Source organism: Protopterus annectens, chromosome 16.part0 (assembly GCF_019279795.1).
Source record: "Protopterus annectens isolate FY-2018-M chromosome 16.part0, PAN1.0, whole genome shotgun sequence".
Lineage (NCBI taxonomy): Eukaryota > Metazoa > Chordata > Ceratodontiformes > Protopteridae > Protopterus > Protopterus annectens.
The window spans coordinates 848558935-848583139 of record NC_056750.1 but is presented as its reverse complement, the minus strand read 5'-3'; the positions used below and the strand labels follow the sequence as shown (position 1 = coordinate 848583139).

General features: G+C 44.5%; 1 protein-coding gene across 1 annotated transcript in view; it reads right to left on the bottom strand.

Moving 5' to 3' along the window:
• PRRC2B (proline rich coiled-coil 2B) overlaps positions 1 to 24205 on the bottom strand; it is a 3584159-nt gene that overhangs the window by 1549022 nt on the left and 2010932 nt on the right. Inside the window, exon 19 of the mRNA XM_044058194.1 lies at positions 16547 to 16688. Coding sequence (XP_043914129.1) covers positions 16547 to 16688 — 142 coding nt within the window. The remainder of the gene's footprint in view (positions 1 to 16546; positions 16689 to 24205) is intronic.

The following is a 24205-nucleotide window of genomic DNA, read 5'->3' as shown; positions in this document are numbered from 1 at the left end:
TGAGAATGGTGGCCAGGTATTGCTTCTAGGATTCCACTTTCTGGGGCAGGAATAATGCCCTCATAACATCTGTCCTTATTTTGCACCCCAGGAAAACCTGGTCCAAGGACTCTGGCTGGACTTGGGACAATGTATGTTGAATCCCAGAGCTGCAAGAGGGAGATGACTTTGTGGAGTTGGCTCTGCAGGGAACTAGTGCATTCTGCCTGAATCAGGTCTTCGTCCAGGTGTGGAAAAATTTGGATCCCCTGTACCCTGCACTAGGCCACCACAGGAGCCAGGCACTTGGTGAAAACCCTTGAAGCAGTAGACAGTCCAATGAGCAAGGCTAAGAACTGAAACCGTGAGGAACCAGCAGCAAAATGCAGAAATTTCCTGTAGCTGGGCCTTACAAGTATGTGGAGGTAGGAGTTCTTTATGTCCAAGGTGGCTAGAAATCCCTGAGTTATCAATAAAGGAAAAAGGGGTTGAAGAGTAAGCATGCAAAAGGGGTGGAGCTGCACTAACAGGCTGAGGTGAAAGAGATCCAGGATAGGTCACCAGAGTCCATCTTTCCTGGGAACCAGTAAAGGTCTTGAATAGAACTGCATTCCTTTTTCTGCCTGAGGAAACAGCCGTCTATGACTGACTTGAAAAGGTGGAGTTGGTCTTTGGGTGGCTGGTGGATCCCTCTGGGAGAAGGGGGAATGATCCAGGACATAAAAAGTACAGTTGTGTACACTTACCATAAATGTAGATGTTCGAGTGTATTCACTGTCGCAGTCAATACATTTGGGTAATCTGCTGGCAGGTTGCCCTCAGTCGGCATGATTAACAAAGTCTTGGGTCCTGCATCGGTTGCTGTCCCTTCTTCCATGACGTCAGGTCATCAGGGGTATAAAACTTGCAGCAGACGCCATTTTAATCAGTTTTTCTTGCCCCAGATGTCAGGTGCCCCCCAAATGGGGAGCAAAATATAAATATATAAGCATCTAATTTAGAACTCAACAAATATACCTCCAAATAAAAGGAAATACACCAAACAGGCTTTTGAGCATAGTAAAAGAAAGAAGAGGAATAGTAAAAGAAAAAACAGGGGGCTGGCGGGTGGGTAACCCAGACTGCAACAGTGAATACACTCAAACATCTACACTTATGATAAGTGTACACAACTGTACTATGTTTTTCGTGTTTCACTGTTGCAGTCATTACATTTGGGTAAAATCCCAAAGCTATGGCTGGGAGGATGGAGTTATACAGCATTAGGAGCAGCTATAAGGCCCTGCAGGACAGCAGTGGTAAAACCTGCTCTGGATTTAGAGAAGAGAGGTAAATGGCAATGTTTGGTGAACGTATGAACTGAGCTCCAGGTAGCAGCTTCTAGAACATCTCTGGTAGGAACTCCTGTGAGAAAGGCTGTCAAAGTAGATGCAGCCCTGGTGGAATGGGATCTGATCCCCCCTTGTGAACAGGTTTACCATGGTGCATGTAGCAGAATCGAATGCAATGGCTTATCCATTTTGAAATAGTCTGCTTTGAAATAACCTTTCCCTCTGCCCCTGCAGCAAATGCCACCAGTAACTGCTCAGATTTTCTTAGAGATTTTGTCCTATTTAAGTAGAATCTTAGTTGTCTGTGTACATCCAATGAATGCAGAATCCACTCCCCCTTGTTCTGTGGATTTGGGAAAAAAAGTTGGCAGGTGAATGGTCTGATTAAGAGCCACACTAGATACTACTTTAGGCACAAAGGATGGATTTGTCCTGAGCACCACCCTGTCTGGGTAAAAGATAATGAAAGGCTCCACTGCCATGCGAGCTTGTAGTTCGGAAATCCTTCTAGCTGAAGTGACTGCTAAAAGGAAAGCTGTCTTCCAAGAGAGAAATTTTATGTCTGCAGTAGCAGTTGGCTCAAAAGCAGGTAGGGTGAGCTTTTCCAACACAAAATTGATGCCCCATGCCGGAGTTGGTGCTCTCCTGGGAAGTCTTAAATTTTTGGCCCCTCTGAGATACTGCTTTAGCAGGGGATGAGAAACGAGGGGAGGGCTCTGTGTTGTAATGAGCTGAAATGGCAGAGGCATGGATTTTTACAGAAGAGAAAGACAGGCCCTTATGATGCATCTCAGTTAAATATTGCAGAATTTGAGGAATATTGGGCATTGCTGTGTTTATTCCTTGTGCCTGGTTCCAGGCACAGAATCTTTTCCATTTTTCAGCATAAGATTTTCTAGTGCTAGGCCATCTAGACAACAAAATGGTATCCAGCACAGGTTTGCTGAGATGTAAAGTACAGTTGTGTACACTTACCATAAATGTAGATGTTCAAGTGTATCCACTGTTGCAGTCATAACATTTGGGTAATCTGCTGCTGGCAGGTTGCCCTCAGTCGGCCTGAATTCCAAAGTCTTGGGTCCTGCGTCGGTTGCTGTCTCCTCTTCCATTACGTCAGGTCATCAGGGGTATAAAACAAGCAGCCAACACCATTTTCTTTAGTTTTTCTTGCCCCAGATGTCAGGTGCCCCCAAAAAGGTAGCAAAAATATAGATATATACATGCATCAATATAAGCTTTACCTTATTCTACAAGCAAATACACCACATAGGCTGAGAAGATAGACAAGGAAAGATAAACTCCAGAATGAAAGGGGGATGGCAGGCAGGTAACCTGGACTGCAACAGTGAATACACTCTAACATCTACATTTATGTTAAGTGTACACAACTGTACTATGTTCTTTGTGTTTCACTGTTGCAGTCATTACACTTGGGTAGAGTCCCAAAGCTATGGTTGGGAGGCTGGACCTAAACAGCATTAGGTACGGCTATAAGGCCCTGCAGAACTGCAATGGCAAAGCCTGCCCTGGACTTAGAGTAGAGAGGCAAATGATAATGCTTTGTAAAGGTGTGAACAGATATCCAAGTAGCAGCCTCTAGAATGACTTTGGTTGGTACTCCTCCGAGCAAGGCTGCTGAAGTAGCTGCAGCTCTGGTGGAATGAGACCTAATGCCCTTGGGCACAGGTTTACCATGGTGTAAGTAGCAGAAACGGATGCAGTGGCTTATCCACTTTGAAATAGTCTGCTTTGAATCAGCCTTTCCTTCTGATCCTGCAGCATGTCACTAGTAATTGCTCAGTTTTTCTTAGAGCTTTAGTCCTGCTCAAGTAGAATCTTAGCTGTCTGTGTACGTCCAAGGAACGCATAATTATCTCCCCCTTGTTCTGCGGATTTGGATAAAAGGTTGACAGATGAATAGTTTGGTTAAGAGCCACACTGGAAACCACCTTAGGCATAAATGTTGGATTTGTCCTCAGACACCCTGTCTGGGTAAAATATGATTAAAAGGCTCCACAGCCATGAGGGCCTGTAGCTCTGAGACTCTTCTTGCTGAAGTAATTGCTAGTAGCAGAGCTGTTTTCCATGATAAAAACTTTATATCAGCAGTAGCAGCAGGTTCAAATGGAGGCAGGGTGAGCTTTTCCAACAAATAATTGAAGTCCCATGCAGGTATTGGTGATCTTCTAGGAGGCCTTACATTTTTGGGTCCTCTAAGATACCGCTTTAGTAAATGATGAGAAAAGACTGGTGGCTCCGTAGTGTAATGAGCCGAAATGGAAGAGGCATGGATTTTAATTGATGAGAAATATAGGCCTTTGTCAAACATCTCAGTCAAGTATTGTAATATCTGAGGAAAGTACAGTTGTGTACCTACCATAAATGTAGATGTTAGAGTGTATTCACTGTTGCAGTCATTACAACTGGGTTATCCTGCTGGCAGGCTACCCACAGTCGGCTCGAGTTCCAAAGTCTAGGTCTGGCGCTGGTTGCTGTCACCTCCTCCCTGACGTCAGTGCGCCAGGGGTATAAAAAGATGCAGCCGACACCATTTTCTTCAGTTTTTCTTGCCCCAGATGTCAGGTGCCCCTAAAATGGTAGGCTAAATTATGCCAATAAGCATGCATACACAAAAAACAACTTTTCCTTCATCTACAAGCAAATACACCACATAGGTTGTATAGAAGAGAGAAGTACAGATAAGTCCCAGCAAGGAAAGGTGGGATGGTGGGAGGGTAACCTGGACTGCAACAGTGAATACACTCTAACATCTACATTTATGGTAGGTACACAACTGTACTATGTTCATCGTGTTTCACTATTGCAGTCATTACAATTGGGTTGAATCCCAAAGCTAAGGTTGGGAGGCTGGTGCTAAATAGGATTAGAAGAGGCTATCAGGCCCTGCAGAAATGCAGTGGCAAAGCCTGCCCTGGATTTAGAGTAGAGAGGTAAGTGATGGTGCTTTGTAAAAGTATGCACTGAACTCCAAATTGCAGCCTCTAAGATGTCTTTGGTTGGTACTCCTCTGAGGAAGGCTGCTGAAGTGGCTGCTGCTCTGGTTGAATGTGGCCTAATGCCCTAAGGCACTGATTTGTCATGCTGTGAATAGCAGAAATGAATGCAGTTGCCTATCCACTTTGAAATAGTCTACTTTGAGATGGGCTTTCCTTGTGATCCTGCAGCATATGCCACTAGAAGTTGTTCAGTCTTTCTGAAAGCTTTGGTTCTGTCCAAGTAGAAGTGCAGCTGTCTGTGAATGTCCAAGGAATGCAGAAGTCTCTCACCCTTATTCTGTGGGCTTGGGTAAAAGGTAGGCAAATGAATTGCTTGGCTAAGGGCCACACTGGACACTACCTTAGGCATAAATGTAGGGTTTGCCCTCAGAGAAAAACTGCAGGATGGAAAATGATAAGATTCCACAGCCATGAGTGCCTGTAACTCTGAGACTCGTCTAGTGGAGGTAATTGCTAGGAGCAGAGCTGTTTTCCAGGATAATAATTTTATATCAGCTGCAGAAGCTGGCTCAAATGGCGGCAGTGTGAGTTTTTCACAGACATAGTTGAGGTCCCATGCAGGTATTGGTGCTCTCCTTGGAGGTCTTATGTTTTTCGCCCCTCTGAGGTACTGCCTTAGTAATGGATGAGAAAAATAGGTGGTTCTGTATTGTAATGAGCGGAAATGGCAGAGGCATGAATTTTAATTGATGAAAAGGAAAGGCCTTTATCCAGCATCTCAGTTAAGTATTGCAAAATCTGAGGAATATTTGGAACAATCGTGTCAATACTTTGTGCCTGGTTCCAAGCACAGAATCTCTTCCATTTTTCTGCATAAGATTTTCTGGTGCTAGGCCTCCAAAATAACATACATCACTGCTTTAGAGAGAGGTGCGTCTTGAATGGCTACATTATCCACCATGCTGCCAGGTTTAAGTTGAGTTGGCTGTGCAGCATCTGTCTTGTTGGGTCAATAAGTGTGGAATGTGAAGTAATGTCCTAGCTGGGCATTGAGACAATGACTGGGTACCACAGTGCTGGCGGGGCCAGTCTGGGGAAATCAGTATCATTTTTGGCTTCTCTTGTCTGACCTTGAGGAGTACCTTGGGGAGGAGAGGCAGAGGAGGAAAGGCATATACTGTTAGGTTTTTCCAGCTGAAAGATAGAGTATCCACTTTCCATGCTTGCTTGTGATAATTCCTTGTGCAGAATCTCTGCAGTTTGCAGTTGTGAGGGGAGGCAAATAGGTCTATGTTCAGACATCCCCAGCTCCTTGTTATCAAGCTGAAGACTTGTGGATCCAATTTCCACTCATGGGGATCCATTAGGTTTCTGTTTAGTTTGTCTGCCAGAGTATTTATCCTTCCTGGCAGGAATTGTGCTTGCAGATGTACTTGGTAAGTCAATGCTGTGTCCCACAAGTTCATGGCTAGTCTGCAGAGGGGGTAAGAATGTGTGCCCCCTTGCTTATGTACCACATGACTGTAGTATTGTCCGTCTATCAGTAGTTGTCCTGGATGAAGTAGATTCTTGAAGGCTGTCAGGGCATTCTGAACAGCTATCATCTCTTTTTGATTGATATGTAGATGCATTTGACTTGCGGACCATGTGCCCTGAATACATCTTCCTGCCATATGGGCCCCCCAGGCATAATCTGATGCATCTGTTGTCAATGTCTGCCTGGCTGTGGGTAAAGTGAATGGATGTCCCGTGTTGTGGTGACAGGCTTTTGCCTACCATCGAAACTCCTGCTGCAGGCAGGGAATGAGGCTAATTATTGTTTCCAGGCTGTGGCAATGTTGAGTCCAAACACTTTTTAGATGCCACTGAAGTTTCCTCATATGCAGTCTTGCATATGGAATTAGCAGAATGCAGGATGCCATGAAGCCCAAAGCCTGCAGAATTTTTCTTGCAGATAACTGCGTCTTTGTTGCCAACATTTTGAAATAAGTAGTCAGTTGTCTGTGTTTGTCTGGCGTGAGATAAACCATCTGAGCAGTTGTATTTAAGCTTGTGCCCAGGAATATTATCTCTTGAGAGGGTACGAGTTTTGGATTTCTTTTTGTTTACTGTGTACCCTAGACCAGTTAATCTTTTTACAAACGCCAGATGCTGTAGTAGAATGTCCTTGTTCTCTGCTTGAATAAGGCAGTCGTCCAAGTAAGGATATATTTGTATTCCTCTCTGTGTGCAAAATGCAATTACTGGTGCCAGGCATTTTGTGAAGACCCTGGGCGCAGTAGATAAGCCAAAGGGCAGTGCAGAGAATTGGTAGTGGATTGAGCCACCTATAAATCTGAGTTATCTTCTGCATGATTGTCTGATTGGGACATGCAGGTATGCCTCTTTTAGGTCTAAAGTCACAAGCCAAGCCTTCTTGCCCAGCATGGGCAGAAGCTGCTGTAGAGTTAACATTTTGAATTTTGGAATATCCAGGAATGTGTTTAGGATAGACAGGTCCAGTATTGGTCTCCAGGCTCTGTCCTTTCTGGGCACCAAGAACAGCCTTGAGTAAAATCCTAGTCCCTGCTCTTGCTATGGTACTTGCTGAATGGCTCTCATGTCCATGAGGGATGAAACTTGCTTTTGTGCCTCTGCCCACTGACTGTGTGGCAGGTCTGGCATACAGTTTGGCCTTGGCAGGGTGTGAAAGTGGAACCCGTAGCCTTGTGATACAATGTTTAAGACACATTTGTCCTGGGTGATCACGTGCCAATTTTGTGAAAAAAGTGCTAGTTTTCCCCCCCTAAAGGAGCTGCCAGAAGATAAGTGCTTGGTGCTGGCAGGGGAACGTCACTGAGACCGTTTCCTGTATGACTCTGATTTTTCCTCTCCGCCTTTGGAGGTAGAAGCACCCCATTGTTTAGGCCTGTATGAGCCTTGGGGCTGTGATCTGCCTCTAGGGAGTCTGTATCTGCCTCTTTGTGGCCTGTCTGACGCTGGAAAGGACCAATTCTTTGTAGGCCAGTTCTGCTAAATCTGGGAGGCTGTACCTGTAAGAAATCCTTGACTGTTTGCATAGATTTAGCTTTGTCCTCCATTTTCTTCAACACCTCTTCTGCTTTAACACCAAACAAGGTATCAAGCTGTAATGGAGTATCTAACAGTTTTGTTTTAACATGATCAGGCAGATTCTGTTCTTTTAACCAAGCATGCCTCCTAATGACAGAACCTGTAACAGCGGCCCAGCAGGAGGCCTCTAGAGAATCAAATCCACATTGCAAAGTATGCTTTCCCACTTGTTTAGCTGCATGCAATAAATCCTGCATTTCTTTGTTTTCTACACATTCTGAATTTGTCAACATTTTCTGTTTAAGCAGTGACATAAGACATTGCTGATATTTAAGCATATGAAACTGACAATTTAAAGCTCTCACAGCCAAGTTAGCAGAAGTATAAATCATTTCCCCCCATCTGTCCAGGGCCCTTGAATACCTATCAGAGGGAATATGTTTTTTTGCAGTGGAAGCCTTGACCCCTTTGGGACCCTGAGAGATAGTTTCTGGGTCAGCAGCAGGGTTTTTATAAAGAAATTTAAGTGAATCAGGAACCCTGTAGTATCTGTCTGGCTTAACAGGAGCTGGTGGTAAAGAGTCAGGAGACAGACCGGACTCTGGAAATGCATCTACAATGTCTAAAACAAGAGAAATAGCAAGGGGCCTGTGCTGAGGTAATAAAAGGAAGTCTCCGAGCCTTTTCTTGGATTCTGAGTAATCTTGGCTCTCCCAGTGGAAATGCTCCCTCATAGTATGCAGGGTCTCCCCAAAAGAATAATCCTCAGGAGGAGAGGCTGAAGGGATAGATTCTTCAGCATCAGAATCCTCATAGGGAGGAAGAGAATATTCCTGTTCAGAAGAGGAATCAGAGGAAATGGAAACCTGATCTGAAGATTCATATTCTATCTCTTGCCTAGGCCTCTTATCAGGAGGGGGATGGGAACCCCTGATCAAAGTAATTAGGTCTTCAGCCATTTTAAGCATCTGTTTTTTTAGGCATGGAGGCCTGTCCAGGAGAATGCTGAACTTGTTTCTTTGTCTTTAGAGCTGCTTTGGTCTTTGCCTTTGAAGCTGAAGTTGGTTTTACATATAACTGTGTAGGCCTGAAAACACCCTCAGAAGCCGATGCCTGCTCAGCGGCTCCGGACCCATCTGAGGGAATAGTTTCAGAGTGTCCAATACCTTGAGTTTCCAGCGGCCTAGTCGGCTCCACGTGGGAGTTGGAAGCGGCCTGTGGCTCTGAGTTAGCAGGCGGCTGCGAAAGCACCTCACTGAGAACCAGCGACAGGCCTAGCGGAAGCCTCGTCTGTTTTGGACCTCGGATGCCTGTCCTTTTCTTTTTTCTTTGCACTTTTTATAAACTCCGTTAGTCAGCTGTTCAGACGGCATTATATAATTGAATCTTCTGCCAAAGTAATGAAATGCAAAATCGTACCGACGCTTAATAGTGCGTTGGTTAAATCTAGCACAAAACCGACAACTAGCAACGTCGTGGTAAGGGCCTAGGAAAGGAATACAATAAGAATGAAAATCCTTATGAGGTATTAGCTTCCCACAAGAAATACAATTAACTTTCTGACATCGGTCTGGAGCAAGAAAAAAGTTTCCCCAACGGGGTACTTAGCTTTAATGAAGACTTCAGATCTGAAATTCGAATTTGAAAATCTCAGGAGTCGGCCGACCGGCACTTGCGAACTGCTTTTGCTTCAGGCACCACGCGGCAAGAAAGACTGAAGAAAATGGCATCGGCTGCATCTTTTATACCCCTGGCACACTGACGTCAGGGAGGAGGCGACAGCAACCAATGCCGGACCTAGACTTTGGAACTCGGGCCGACTGCGCGTAGCCTGCCAGCAGGATAACACAATTGTAATGACTGCAACAGTGAAACGCGATGAACATTATTTGGTTCTGCTGTATTAGTTCCTTGTGCTTGATTCCAAGCACAGAATCTCCTCCATTTATCAGCATAAGATTTTCTAGTACTAGGCCTTCTGGCTTCCAAAATGACATCCATCATAGCTTTACTGAGAGGTGTTGTTTGTATAACTACATGATCAGCCAAGCTGCCAGGTTCAGTGTCTGGAGTTGATTGTCCAGGATCTGATTGTTTTTCTAGGACAGTAGCTGATGTCTTTGAGGTAAGGTCCAAGATGGGTATTGAGACAAGTTCCTTAGGATTAGGTACCAGTACTGTCAGGGCCAGTTTGGGGCAATTAGTATAATCTTTGGTTTCTCTTGTCTGACTTTTAGTAGGAGGACCTTAGGAAAAAGAGGCAGTGGAGGAAAGGCATAAACTGATAGGTTTTTCCAAATGAAGGATACAGCGTCCACTTTCCATGCTTGTCTGTGATAAAATCCTTGTGCAGAATCTTTTCAATTGATAATTCTGAGGGGAGGCAAATAGATCTATGTCTGGGCTCCCCCATTTCTTTACCATGCCGAAGACTTCTGGATCTAGTTTCCACTCGTGAGGATCCATAAGGTTTCTGCTTAAATCGTCTGCCAGAGTATTTTGCTTTCCTGGCAGGAATTGAGCTTGAAGATGTACTTGGTAAGTCAAAGCTGTCTCAGTGCCATGGCTAATCTGCAAAGGGGGTAAGAGTGCGTGCCCCCCTGCTTGTTTATATACCACATGACCGTGGTGTTGTCAGTCTCTATCAGTAGTTGTCCTGGATGAAGTAAGTCCTTGAAGGCAGTCAGGGCAATCTGAACAGCTAGCATCTCTTTCTGGTTGATATGTAGATGCATTTGTTTTGGGGTCCATATGCCCTGAATGCATCTTCCCGCCACGTGGGCCCCCCAGGCATAATCTGATGCATCTGTTAAGGTTTAGCTGGCAGGGGGTAGAGTGAAGGCCCATCCCATGTTTTGGTGACATGCCTTTGCCCACCATAGAAACTCCTGTTGTGGGCAGGGAATGAGAGGAATCATTGTTTCCAGACTGTGACAATGTTGACTCCATAAATTTTTTTAATTACCACTGACGTTTCCTCATATGCAGTCTTGCATATGGAATCAGTAGGATGCAGGATGCCATGAAGCCCAAAGCCTGTAAGGAAAGAAAGAGAAAAAAAGGGGGATGGAGGGAAACCAAGACTGCAACAGTGAATACACTCAAACATCTTCATTTATGTTAAGTGTACACAACTGTACTATGTTCTTTGTGTTTCGCTGCTGCAGTCATCACATTTGGGTAGATTCCCAAAGCTGAGGAAATGGATGGAGGCAGTCAAGGAAACAAGGGGCTGGCTAGGATGCCCTGCAGGACTGCAGAGGCAAACCCTGCCCTGGATTTGGAGAAGTGAGGCAGGTGATAATGCTTGGAAAAAGTGTGAACACATGTCCAGGTGGCAGCCTCAAGGATGTCCTTGGTGGGGACTCCTCTTAGGAAAGCTGCAGAGGTGGAGGCTGCTCTGGTGGAGTGTGTCCCGACCCCCTTAGGGGTGGGCTTTCCATGCTGTTTGTAACAGAAATGGATGCAGTGTGCTATCAGTTTGGAAATGGTTTGCTTGGAGATGGCTTTGCCTTCTTTCTCCGTATCAAAGCAGCAATTGATCCCTTTTCTGATAACTCAAGGATTTCTAGCCAACTTGGACATAAAGGACGCCTACCTCCACATACTTAGGTTCAGCTACAGGAAATTCCTGCGGTTCGCCGTTGGTTCCTCACGTTTTCAGTTCTCGGCCTTGCCTTTTGGACTATCTACTGCACCAAGGATCTTCACCAAATGCCTGGCCCCTGTAGTGGCCTTCTGCAGAGTTCAAGGGATCCAAACTTTCCCACACTTGGACAACAACCTGATTCAGGCAGAATGTCTCAAATCTCTACACAGCCAACTCCTCAAAGTCATCTCCCTACTTCAGGCTCTGGGATTCAACATAAACTTTCCCAAGTCCAACCTGAATCTTTCCCAGGACCAGGTTTTCCTATGCAGCAGAATAAGGATAGCTGTAATGAGGGCATTCCTCTAGCCCCAGAAAGTGGAAACTCTGACCCAATACCTGGCAACCGCCCTCAAAGCCAATGCTTTAACAGCCGGACAATACTTCAGGTTGCTGGATTACAAGGCCTCCACTATTCCTATGCTTCCTCTGGCAAGGATGCACATGAGGAAATTGCAATGGTACCTAAAGTCCCTACGGACCCAACATTCTCACCCCTTAGAGTTAATCATTCCCTTTGTCCCATGCATGAGGAAGGAAATTCTGTGGTGGTTAAACCAGGAGATGCTCAACCCAGGACTTCCACTGCATCCCCTTTCCCTTGTCTAGGAGATGCACACAGACACCTCAGATGTGGGCAACCTGAAAGTACACTGTATCTGGGTCCCAACACTTTCAGACAGGAACACATCAACATCAGAGAAATGAGAGCAATCATATTTGCCCTTACAGCCTTTATTCATGCTGTAAAACAAGGGCCCCTGAAACTGTTCACTGACAATACTACGGTTCTTTGGTATGTGAACAAACAGGGAGGAACCAAATCTTATTTGTTGTGCAGACTTGCTCTCCAGGCATAGGATCTAGTAGTCCAACACAGAATCTCACTACAGGCAGTCTATATCCCTTCAGCTCAGAACATTCAAGGCCAACACCTTGAGGAGGTCCATGTCACAATACCACAAATGGATGCTTCACAGGGATATGTTTCTGGACACTGTCCACTGGTGGGGTACACCTCAAATAGATATTTGCTTCCCCTTTGAACAGACAACTACCACTATTTTGCACCAGGCTACAGTCCCTTGGCAAGGGCAACGGATGCCTTCTCCATTTCATGGAAGGTGAAGTTTCTATATGCATACCCCCCAATTCAAAAAGTCCTGCTGAAGATCCAGCAGGACAAGCCAAAAATCTTGCTGGTGACTCCCTTTTGGCCATGACAGCATTGGTTCTAACTCCTTCTGCAATTAGCTAGGGGCAATCACAAGTTAACTCACAAAGTGGACCTTCTCACACAGGACGAGAGATCCCTAATCCAGCCCCACTTGGAATCTCTGAATCTAGCCCAGTGGGTGACAGAATTCTGATCCCTTTGAAGCACCTTTACACTGAGGACGTGCTTGCAGCCCGGAAGGAGGTTAGGAAACATAACACCAGGAAATCTTATCTGTCTAAATGGAAAACGTTCTCTATGTGGTGTCGGCAAAGACAGCTAGGCTCATTAAAAACAGAGGTCCCACTATGGCTGTCCTGTGTGAATTACTCCATGCAGGGCTGGCATATCCTCATTTTGAGGCACAATTTGCTGCCATTTCAGCCTGTCTCTTGATCCTCTTCTAGCCTCCCGTCCCCTTTCTAAGTTATTCCTTAAGGGAGTAACAGGGAAAACTGGTACTAACTTTGTGGGAACATTGGTGAAATTCTTGGCTACGCTTATAAGGGCCTCTGGGCCAATAGCCTAGTATCATCCTATGAGTACTACACCTCAGAACCCTAAGAGGCAGATCCCTCCTCCTTGGAATCTGAACTACATTCTAAGAAGAACTCATTGCTGCCCCCTTTGAACCAGCCTCCAAGGCATCTCTAAAACATTGTACCTGAAAAACTGTACTCCTAGTGGCCCTTACATCAGCCAGAAGTGTGCCATAACTCCAGGCCCTCATGGCAACTCCTCCCTTCCTCATTTTCCACAATGATAGGGTGACCCTGAGGACCAACCCCTCCCTTTATGCCCAAGGTGGTCAATGAATCATCCCTAAATCAGGGTATTCATCTGCTGAACTTTTCTCCTCATCCCTAAAATGACAGTGAGAGTCTTGCATTCACTTGATCTTCACAGACAGCTAAGATTTTATCTTGACAAGACTATGGTCTTTAGGAAATCAATCCAACTCAGTCTTCTTCCATCCTAGAGCCCTGAAAAAGGCAGTGACAAAGCAAATTCTGTTTGGATCTCCAAAGCTACATCCTTTTGCTACACATTCCATGGGAAAAGTACAGTTTTGTACCTACCTGCTGCAGTCATCACACTTGGGTTATCCTGCACGTAGGTCGGAATTCCAAAGTCTTGGTCCGGCGTCGGTTGCAGTCGCTTCTTCCCTGACGTCAGTGCACCAGGAGTATATATAATGCAACCAACGCCATTTTCTTCAGTTTTTCTTGCCCCACATGTCAGGTGCCCCCAAAAAGGTGGTCAGTAATTAATACCAAACTGAGTAAACTTTGCACAAACACAAAATCCCTTCGGCTATAAGCAAATGCATCAGGAAGGCATTGTAGAGATTTAGCCAGTTAGATAAGAGGGGATGGAGGGAGAGTAACCTGGACTGCAGCAGGGTGTACACTCGAACATCTACATTTATGGTAGGTACAAAATTGTACTATGTTCATCGTGTTAGCCTGCTGCAGTCATCACACTTGGGTTGAATCCCAAAGCTAAGGATGGGTGGAGGAATTATAGAGGGTTAGAGGAGGTTAGAAGGCCCTGCAGAACTGCAGTGGCGAAGCCCGCCCTAGTCTTAGAGTAAAGTGGTAAGTGATAGTGTTTGGTAAAGGTGTGTACTGAACTCCAAGTTGCAGCTTCCAAAATCTCCTTGGTTGGAACCCCCCTGACAAAGGCTGTAGAAGTTGCTGTTGCCCTGGTAGAGTGGGGCCTAATGGTAGCAGGAACTGGTTTGCCATGATGGGAATAGCAGAAACGTATGCAATGCCCTATCCATTTTGAAATTGTTTGCTTTGATATAGCCTTCCCTTGTGAAGCTGTAGCATACAATACAAAGAGCTGATCAGATTTTCTGAAAGACTTAGTTTTGTCCAAGTAGTAACGAAGTTGCATGTGAATGTCCAAGGAATGCAGGAGTCTCTCACCTTTGTTCTGTGGATTTGGGAAGAAGGTGGGTAAAGTGGATGGTTTGATTTAAAAGCCACACTGGAAACCACCTTAGACATAAAGGAAGGATTAGTTCGTAGAGAAACTCTGTCTTGATGGAAAATGAGGAAAGGTTCCACTGCCATTAGTGCCTGTAGCTCTGAGACTCTTCTAGCTGAAGTTATTGCTAGCAGCAAGGCAGTCTTCCATGATAGCAACTGTAGATCTGCAGAGAAAGCTGGTTCAAAGGGAGGTAGCGTTAATTTTTCCAGAACAAAATTGAGGTCCCATGTTGGTGTAGGTGCTCTCCTGGGTGGCCTAATGTTTTTTGCCCCTCTGAGGAACTGCCTTAGAAGTGGATGCGAAAATAAGGGTAGATCAGTGTTGTAGTGGGCTGAAATAGCTGAAGCATGGATTTTAATGGAGGAGAAAGAAAGTCCTTTGTGCAACATCTCAGTTAAGTACTGTAGAATGTGAGGCATGTGAGGATGAATTGTGTCTTGGCCTTTGGCTTGGTTCCAGGCACAAAACCTTTTCCATTTGTCCGAATAAGCCTTCCTGATGCTTGGCCTCCTAGCTTCCAGAATAACATCCATAACTGCTTGGGAAAGAGGAGCTGGCTGGATGCTTAGTTGATTTGCCATGCAGCCAGATTTAAGGTTTTGAGCTGGCTGTGAAGAATCTGATTGTTTTGTTGTGTGAGCAAATGGGAAATTTGTGGTAATATCCAAAGTGGGCCATGTTCCTCAATAGTGGGTACCAGTGCTGGCATGGCCAGTCTGGGGCTATGAGAAACAGTTGTGGTCTTTTCTTTTTGACTTTCAGAAGTACCTTTGTGAGGAGAGGCAATGGAGGGGAGGCATATACTGTCAGGTTTTTCCAACTGAAAGAGAGAGCGTCCACTTTCCAAGCTTGATGGTGAAGTGTCCTTGTACAAAATGTTGTTAGTTGGTAGTTTTGAGGACTGGCAACCAGGTCTATGTCTGGAAGGCCCCATTTTTGAGTTATCATTGTAAATACTTGTGGATCTAGTTTCCATTCGTGGGGATCCATGATGTTTCTGCTGAGGTCGTCTGCCAATGTATTCTTCTTTCCTGGCAGGAATTGAGCTTGTAACTGAACTTGGTAAGCCAGAGCTGCGTTCCATAAGATCATTGCTTGCCTGCATAGAGGGTAGGAGTGAGTACCCCCTTGTTTGTTTATGTACCACATTACTGTGGTGTTGTCCGTCTTTATGGTAAGTTGTCCTGGATGTAATAGATTCTTGAAGGCTGTCAGAGCTTTCTGTACAGCTAGCATCTCTTTTTGATTGATGTGAAGATTCTTTTGATCTGCAGTCTTTTTCATCTCTTTTTGATTGATGTGCAGATTCCTTTGATCTGCAGTCCATACGCCTTGAACTGCCATGTGTGTCCCCCAGGCGTAGCCCGATGCATCTGTTGTGATAGTTTGCCTGGTTGGGGGCAAGGTGAAAGGCTGACCTTTGTTGAGGTGACATGCCTGTGACCACCATTGAAACTCCTCTTGTAGGCAGGGAATGAGAGATATCATTGTGTCCAAGCTGTGGCTGTGTTGAGACCATACGCTTTTTAGGTACCACTGTAATTTCCTCATATGCAGCTTTGCAAATGGTATTAGTAGTATGCAAGATGCCATGAAGCCCAAGGCCTGCAGAATTTTTCTTGCAGTTAATTGGGTCTTTGTTGCCATTGTTTTGAAATAGAGTCAGTTGTAGTTGTTTGTCTGGCATCAGATAAGCCTTCTGGGCCATTGTATTCAAGCTGGCACCCAGGAATGTCATAATTTGTGAGGGTACTAGTTTTGACTTCTTTTCGTTTACTGTGTACCCCAGGCAATTTAATAAATGTTTTACAAAAGCCAGATGATGTAAGAGAATGTCCTTGCTTTCTGCTTGGATGAGGCAGTCGTCCATGTATGGGTATATTTGAATTCCTCTTTGTCTACAGTATGCAATTACTGGTGCCAGGCATTTTGTGAAGACTCTGGGAGCAGTAGATAAGCCAAAGGGCAGTGCAGAGAATTGGTAATGGGTTGAACCTGCAATGAAACGGAGGTATCTTCTGCAACTTTGTCTGATAGGGACATGCAGGTATGCCTCCTTGAGGTCCAACGTTACTAGCCATGCTTCCTTGCCCAACATGGGAAGAAGCTGCTGTAGTGTTAGCATCTTGAATTTGGGTGCTTGTAAGAAGGTGTTTAGAATTGAAAGGTCCATAATCCAACAGTGTCAACAAAACAAACAAACAAATTAAATATACTATTGATAATGGAGCTTCTCCAAAATACTGTGGTGCACAAACAAAAAAAGCTTCTAGTTTGGAGTAGCTCCAAATGAGGGACTTTGTATTCGCATCAGTGATTTATTGTACAATACTACAAACGCTGCATATTTTTATGGCTTGCTTACCTTGTCCATGTGTTTCCCAGATTTCTGTTCCCAAGCTACTGTTTGAAACCACTGCTTCACCCTGTTCCAAGGTCATGGTGTTTTGTTTCTTTGCAAATCTAGGTGGTATTTTGGAAGACACAGCACGACTTTTTCCAGAGACCTACAGAAATTAAATTTAAAGCACATTTTATGCCGAAATTGTTAACTAGCAATTAAGTTACTTACATTTATGTACTAAAGAGAAGCTGAAACTCCCAATTTGAGTAGTAAAGAATATGCTCATACACTAGACAAAGGGCAAGCAAACTATCGCAAATGAAAAAAAACCCTTCAGTTGTCACAAATTTTGCAGAAAGTGAGACACAACTTTTTTATGCATTTTGCTTGAAATATTTTGGTCTTTACAATATTTACCAAGATACATCATAATTAGTCCACAATGGTATAAGCATACGTCCAAGCCTTCTCCATCGGCATGGGATAGTAAGTATGATTGGATTCCACTTAACAGCTGATCTTCAGAAGACCCTGCACAGTAGCCGAATGCTTGACCACCTCCTCCCATGCTCTTAAAAAAATCTACCCTGCAGGATGGAGGCAGTCAGACTTACTGTGTGATTGGCTTATAGTGAAGACAAAAGTGTTGTAATGCAGTATAACAGAGATACAAGTGCACACAAAAAGTACAGTTGTGTACCTACCATAAATGTAGATGCTAGAGTGTATTCGCTGTTGCAGTCATGACACTTGGGTTATACTGCTGGCAGGCTACCCTCAGTCGGCCTGAATTCCAAAGTCCTGGCCCGGCATCGGTTGCTGTCGCCTCTTCCCTGACATCAGTGTGCCAGGGGTATAAAAGCAGCAGCCGACGCCATTTTCTTCAGTTTTTCTTGCCCCAGATATCAGGTGCCCCCAAAAGGTTAGGCTAAAATTTTGCAAATAAAAACGCATACATTACCTTCCACTACAAGCAAATACACCACATAGGTTGTATAGAATAGAGAAGTACAGGTAAGTCCTAGCAATGAAAGGGGGATGGTGGGTGGGTGGGTAACCTGGACTGCAACAGTGAATACACTCGAACATCGACATTTATGGTAGGTACACAACTGTACTATGTTAATCGTGTTTCACTGTTGCAGTCATTACACTTGGGTTGAATCCCAAAGCTGAGGTTGGGCGGCTGGGTCTAAACAGAATTAGGAGAGGCTATGAGGCCCTGCAGAACTGCAGTGGCAAAGCCTGCTCTGGATTTAGAGTAAAGAGGTAAGTGGTAGTGCTTGGTAAAAGTGTGCACTGAACTCAAGTTGCAGCCTCCATAATTTCCTTGGTTGGTACTCCTCTGAGAAAGGCTGCTGATGTGGCTGCTAACCTGGTAGAATGTGGCCTAATATTCTTAGGCACTGATTTGCCATGCTATGTATAGCAGAAATGGATGAAGTGTCCTATCCATTTTGAAATAGTCTGCTTTGAAATAGCCTTCCCTTGTGAGCCTGCAGCGTATGCCACAAAAAGTTGCCCAGTTTTTCTGAAAGCTTTTGTTTTGTCCAAGTAGAAGCGTAGCTGCCTGTGTATGTCCAAAGAGTGCAGAAGTCTCTCCCCTTTATTCTGGGAATTTGGATAAAATGTTGGTAAATGAATGGTTTGGACTGGCTACTACTTTTGGCATAAATGTTGGGTTTGTCCTTAGATAAACCCTGCCCGGATGAAAAATAATAAAAGGTTCCACTGCCAATAATGCCTACAACTCTGAGACTTCTTTCTGAAGTAATTGCTAGGAGCAGAGCAGTTTTCCATAAGAATTTTATCTCAGCTGTACTGGCTGGCTCAAAAGGAAGCAGTGCGAGCTTTTCCAAGACAAAGTTGAGGTCCCATGTTGGTATTGGTGCTCTCCTTGGGGGTCTTATGTTTTTTGCCCCCTCTGAGGTACTGTCTTAGTAGTGGATGAGAGAAAATAGGGGGTTCCGTATTGTAATGAGCTGAAATGGCAGAGACATGATCTTAATCGATGAAAAGGAAAGGCCTTTGTCCAGCAACTCAGTTAGGTATTGTAAAAACTGAAGAATATTAGGAACAAGCGGTTCAAGTCCTCGTGCCTGGTTCCAAGCACAGAATCTCTTTCATTTTTCTGCATAAGATTTCCTGGTGCTGGGCCTCCTGGTTTCCAAAATGACATCCATAACTGCTTTAGAGAGAGGTGTGTTCTGAGTGGCTATATTATTCGCCATGCAGCCAGATTTAAGGTTCTGAGTTGGCTGTGCAGGATCTGATTGTTTTGTTGGGTCAGCAGATGAGGAATTTGAGGTAAAGTCCAGGCTGACCCTTGAGACACGTTCTTTAGGATTGGGTACCAGTGCTGGCGTGGCCAGTCTGGGGCAATCAGAATCATTTTTGGCTTCTCTTGTCTGACTTTTAGGAGTACCTTGGGGAGTAGAGGTAGTGGTGGATAGGCATAAATTGTTAGGCTATTCCAGCTGAATGATAGAGCATCCACCTTCCATGCTTGTGAGTGATAAGTCCTTGTGCAGAATCTCTGTAGTTGTGAGGGGAGGGGAGGCAAATAGATCTATGGCTGGGCATCCCCATTTCTTTCTTATCATGCTGAAGACCTGTGGATCTAGTTTCCACTCGTGAGGGTCCATGAGGTTTCTGCTTAGTTCGTCTGCCAGAGTATTTTTCTTTCCTGGCAGGAATTGTGCCTGCAGATGTACTTGATAGGCCAGTGCTGTGTTCCACAAAGTCATGGCATGCCTGCAGAGGGGGTAGGAATGTGTGCTCCCTTGTTTATGTACCACATGTCTGTAGCATTGTCCGTCTTTAGTAATAGTTGTCCTGGATGTAGTAGATCCTTGAAGGCTGTCAGGGCATTCTGGACAGCTAACATCTCTTTTTGATTGATATGAAGATGTTTTTGGTCTGTGGGCCACTTGCCCTGTATACATTTTCCTGCCATGTGTGTTCCCCAGGCATAGTCCGATGCATCTGTTTTTCAGTGTCTGCTTGGCTGTGGGTAAAGTGAAAGGTTGTCCCTTGTGGTGACAGGCCAGTGCCCACCATCGAAACTCTTGTTGCAGGCAGGGAATGAGAGTAATTATTGTTTCCAGGCTGTGGCAATGTTGACTCCAAACACTTTTTAGATACCATTGTAGCTTCCGCATATGCAGTCTTGCATATGGAATTAGCAGGATGCCATGAAGCCCAAAGCCTGCAGAATTTTTCTTGCAGGTAGCTGGGTCTTTGTTGCCATCATTTGAAAGTAATGAGTCGGTTGCCTTTGTTTGTCAGGCATGAGATAAGCCATCTGGGCAGTTGTATTTAAGCTTGCACCCAGGAATATTATCTCTTGGGAGGGCACTAGTTTTGATTTATTTTCGTTTACTGTGTACCCTAGGCAAATTAGTAATCTTTTTACAAACGCCAGATGCTTTAGCAGAAAGTCCTTGTTGTCCACTTGAATAAAGCAGTCATCCAAGTAGGAATATATTTTAATTCCTTTTTGTCTGCAAAATGCAATTACTGGTGCCAGGCATTTTGTGAAGACCCTGGGCGCAGTAGATAAGCCAAAGGGCAGTGCATTGAATTGGTAATGCATTGGGCCAGCTATGAATCTGAGGTATCTTCTGCAAGATTGTCTGATTGGGACATGCAGGGATGCCTCTGAGGTCCAAGGTAACTAGCCAAGCCCTCTTGCCCAGCATGGGTAGAAGTTGCTACAGTGTCAACATTTTGAATTTTGGAACGTCCAGGAAAGTATTTAGAGTAGACAGGTCCAGTACTGGTCTCCAAGCTTTGTCCTTTCTGGGTACCAAGAAAAGTCTCGAGTAAAATCCTTGTCCCTGCTCTTGCTGTGGTACTTTTTGGATAGCCCTCAGGCCCATGAGAGCAGAAATTTGTTTTTGTGCATCTGCCCATTGATTGTGTGGCAGGTCTGGCATACCTTTTGACCTTGGTAGGGTGTGAAAATGGAACCTGTAACCCTGGGAAACAATATTCAGAACCCATTTGTCCTGGGTGATCATGTGCCAATTTTGAGAGAAAAGTGCTCGTTTTCCCCCTAAGGGAGCTTCCAAAAGGCAAGAGCTTGGCATTGGTAGAGGAAAATCATTGGGACTGTTTCCTATAAGGTTATGATTTGTCTTCTCCACCTTTGGGGGCTGAAGCGCCCCATTGCTTAGGTCTGTATGAGCCTTGGGGCTGAGATCTGCCTCTGTGGCCTGTCCGACACTGGAAAGGACCAATTTTTAGAAGGCCAGTTCCTGCTAAATCTGGGTGGCTGTACCTGTAAGAAATCCTTTACTGTCTGCATTGATTTTGCTTTATCCTCCATTTTCTTTAACACGTCTTCTGCATTAACACCAAACAAAGTATCATGTTGTAATGGAGCATCCCACAATTTTGCTTTAACATGATCAGGTAAACTTTGTTCTTTTACCAAGCATGCCTTCGAATGACAGAACCTTTAACTGCGGCTCTGCAAGAAGCCTCTAATGAATCAAAACCACATTGCAAAATATGCTTTCCCACTTGTTCAGCTACATGCAATAAATCCTGCATTTCTTTATTTCAGAACATTCTGAGCTTGTAAGCATTTTCTGTTTTAGCAAAGACATTAGGTATTGTTGATATTTAAGCATGTGAAACTGGCAGTTTAAAGCCTTACAGCTAAAGTAGCAGAGGTGTAAACTTTTTTCCCCCTTCTGTCCAGTGCTCTAGAATCCCTATCAGAGGGAACAGGGTTTTTTGCAGTTGAAGCCTTGACCCCTTTGGGACCCTGAGAAATTGTTTCTGGGTCAGCAGCAGGGTTTTTATAAAGAAATTTATGTGAATCTGGGACCCTGTAGTACCTATCTGGCTTAACTGGTGCAGGGGGTAAAGAATCAGGAGACAAACTGGATTCAGAAAATACATCAACAATATCTAGTACAGGGGGAATAGCAAGGGGCCTGTGCTGAGGCAGTAAAAGAAAGTCTCTGAGCCTGTTCTTGGATTCTGAATAATCCTGGCTCTTCCAATGGAAATGCTCCCTTGAGGTGTGCAGGGTTTCCCCAAAAGAGTAATCCTCGGGAGAGGCTGAAGGGATAGATTCTTCAGCGTCAGAGTAGTCATAGGGAGGAAGAGACTATCCCTGTTCTGAAGAGGAATCAGAGGAAATAGAAACCTGGTCAGAGGAATCATAGTCAGTTTCTTGCCTAGGCCTTTTATCAGGAGGGGGATGGGAACCCCTGATCAGAGTAATTAGGTCCTCGGCCATTTTAAGCATCTGTTTCTTTGGCATGGATGACTGTCCAGGTGAATGCTGTACTTGTTTCTTTGTCTTTAAAGGTGTTTTGGACTTTGCCTTGGCTACTGAAGTGGTCTTAATAGTAAGCTGTGAAGGTCTGAAAACACCCTCAGAAGCCGATGCCTGCTCAGCGGCTCCGGACCCATCTGAGGGAATAGTTTCCGTAGGCCCAAAACCTTGAGTTTCCAGAGTCCTAGTTGTCTCCATGTGGGAGTCGGAGGTGGCCTGTGGCTCTGAGGTAGCGGGTGTCAGGGTCCGCAAAAGCACCTCACTGAGCACCGGCAAACCAGCAACTGGCCTAGAAGAGGCTTCATCAGTTTTGGTCCTCGGATGCCTGTCCTTTTCTTTGTCTTTGCGCTTTTCATAAACTCCGGTCGTCGGGTGTTCCGATGGCATTATACAGTTAAACCTTTGGTCAAAGTAGTGTAAAGCAAAATCGAACAGATGCTTAATAGTGCGTTGGTTGAATCTAGCGCAAAACAGACAACTAGCAACATCGTGGTCAGGGCCTTGGCAAGGAATACAGTAAGAATGAAAATCCTTATGAGGTATTTGCTTCCCACAAGAAATACAACTGTTAACTTTTACTGACATTGGTCCGGATCAAGAAAAAGTTTCCCCAACGAGGTACTTGGCTTTATTGAAGACTTCGGATATGAAATTCAATTTCGAAAATCTCAGGAGTTGGCTGACCAGCACTTGCGAACTGCTTTTGCTTCGGGCACCGCTCGGCAAGAAAGACTGAAGAAAATGGTGTCGGCTGCTTCTTTTATACCCCTGGTGCACTGACGTCAGGGAAGAGGCGACAGCAACTGATGCCGGACCAGGACTTTGGAATTAAGGCCAACTGCGGGTAGCCTGCCAGCAGGATAACCCAAGTGTAATGACTGCAACAGTGAAACACGATGAACATCTGAGCAGAGTACAGATGTATGTGCCATTAGAGAGGCGCAGTGAATAGTTAAGCTGCCACGGAGATTCACATAGGTCATGTGAAATAAAAGCCAGCCCACCTTTTATGGCTGCCTCTAACCACTGGGATCTCACCAGAGTACCAGGGAATGAAGTCATGAGCAAATGGAAGGGAGCTTGGCAATCACCAGGAGTAAAATAAACATTTTAAAAAGTACAATATACACAATTATGCAACAAGTTGAAAAACTATGGCGGCATGCAAAGCAGTAGTAACTATAACCAAATGTAGTGGGAACTAAGGGTCTCTTGTGGCAGACAGCTGTGCCAAAACCTGTCATACCTGAGAGGGTTTCCTTGAAGCAGTGCCTAGTGAAGGTGTACGACTATGGATTACACCTTGTTACATAAACCTGTCATACCTGAGAGTGTTTCCTTGAAGCAGTGCCTAGTGAAGGTGTACAACTAAGGATTACACCATGTTACATATGCTGCTGCATTTTGCGCTGCTCTATTACAACACAATGTCATTTTGTCTTCTAATACAGGCCTATAAAATTCCTCATGGCAAAACGTAATACAGCAAGCCAACCATTCTAATACAGGGCTATAAAATTCCTCATGGCAGAAGGTAATACAGCAAGCCAACCATTCTAATACAGGGCTATAAAATTCCTCATGGCAAAACGTAATACAGCAAGCCAACCATTCTAATACAGGCCTATAAAATTCCTCATGGCAAAACGTAATACAGCAAGCCAACCATTCTAATACAGGGCTATAAAATTCCTCAAGGCAGAAGGTAATACAGCAAGCCAACCATTCTAATACAGGCCTATAAAATTCCTCATGGCAAAACGTAATACAGCAAGCCAACCATTCTAATACAGGGCTATAAAATTCCTCATGGCAGAAGGTAATACAGCAAGCCAACCATTCTAATACAGGGCTATAAAATTCCTCATGGCAGAAGGTAATACAGCAAGCCAACCATTCTAATACAGGCCTATAAAATTCCTCATGGCAAAACGTAATACAGCAAGCCAACCATTCTAATACAGGCCTATAAAATTCCTCATGGCAAAACGTAATACAGCAAGCCAACCATTCTAATACAGGCCTATAAAATTCCTCATGGCAAAACGTAATACAGCAAGCCAACCATTCTAATACAGGCCTATAAAATTCCTCATGGCAAAACGTAATACAGCAAGCCAACCATTCTAATACAGGGCTATAAAATTCCTCATGGCAGAAGGTAATACAGCAAGCCAACCATTCTAATACAGGGCTATAAAATTCCTCATGGCAGAAGGTAATGCAGCAAGCCAACCATTCTAATACAGGCCTATAAAATTCCTCATGGCAAAACGTAATACAGCAAGCCAACCATTCTAATACAGGGCTATAAAATTCCTCATGGCAAAACGTAATACAGCAAGCCAACCATTCTAATACAGGCCTATAAAATTCCTCATGGCAGA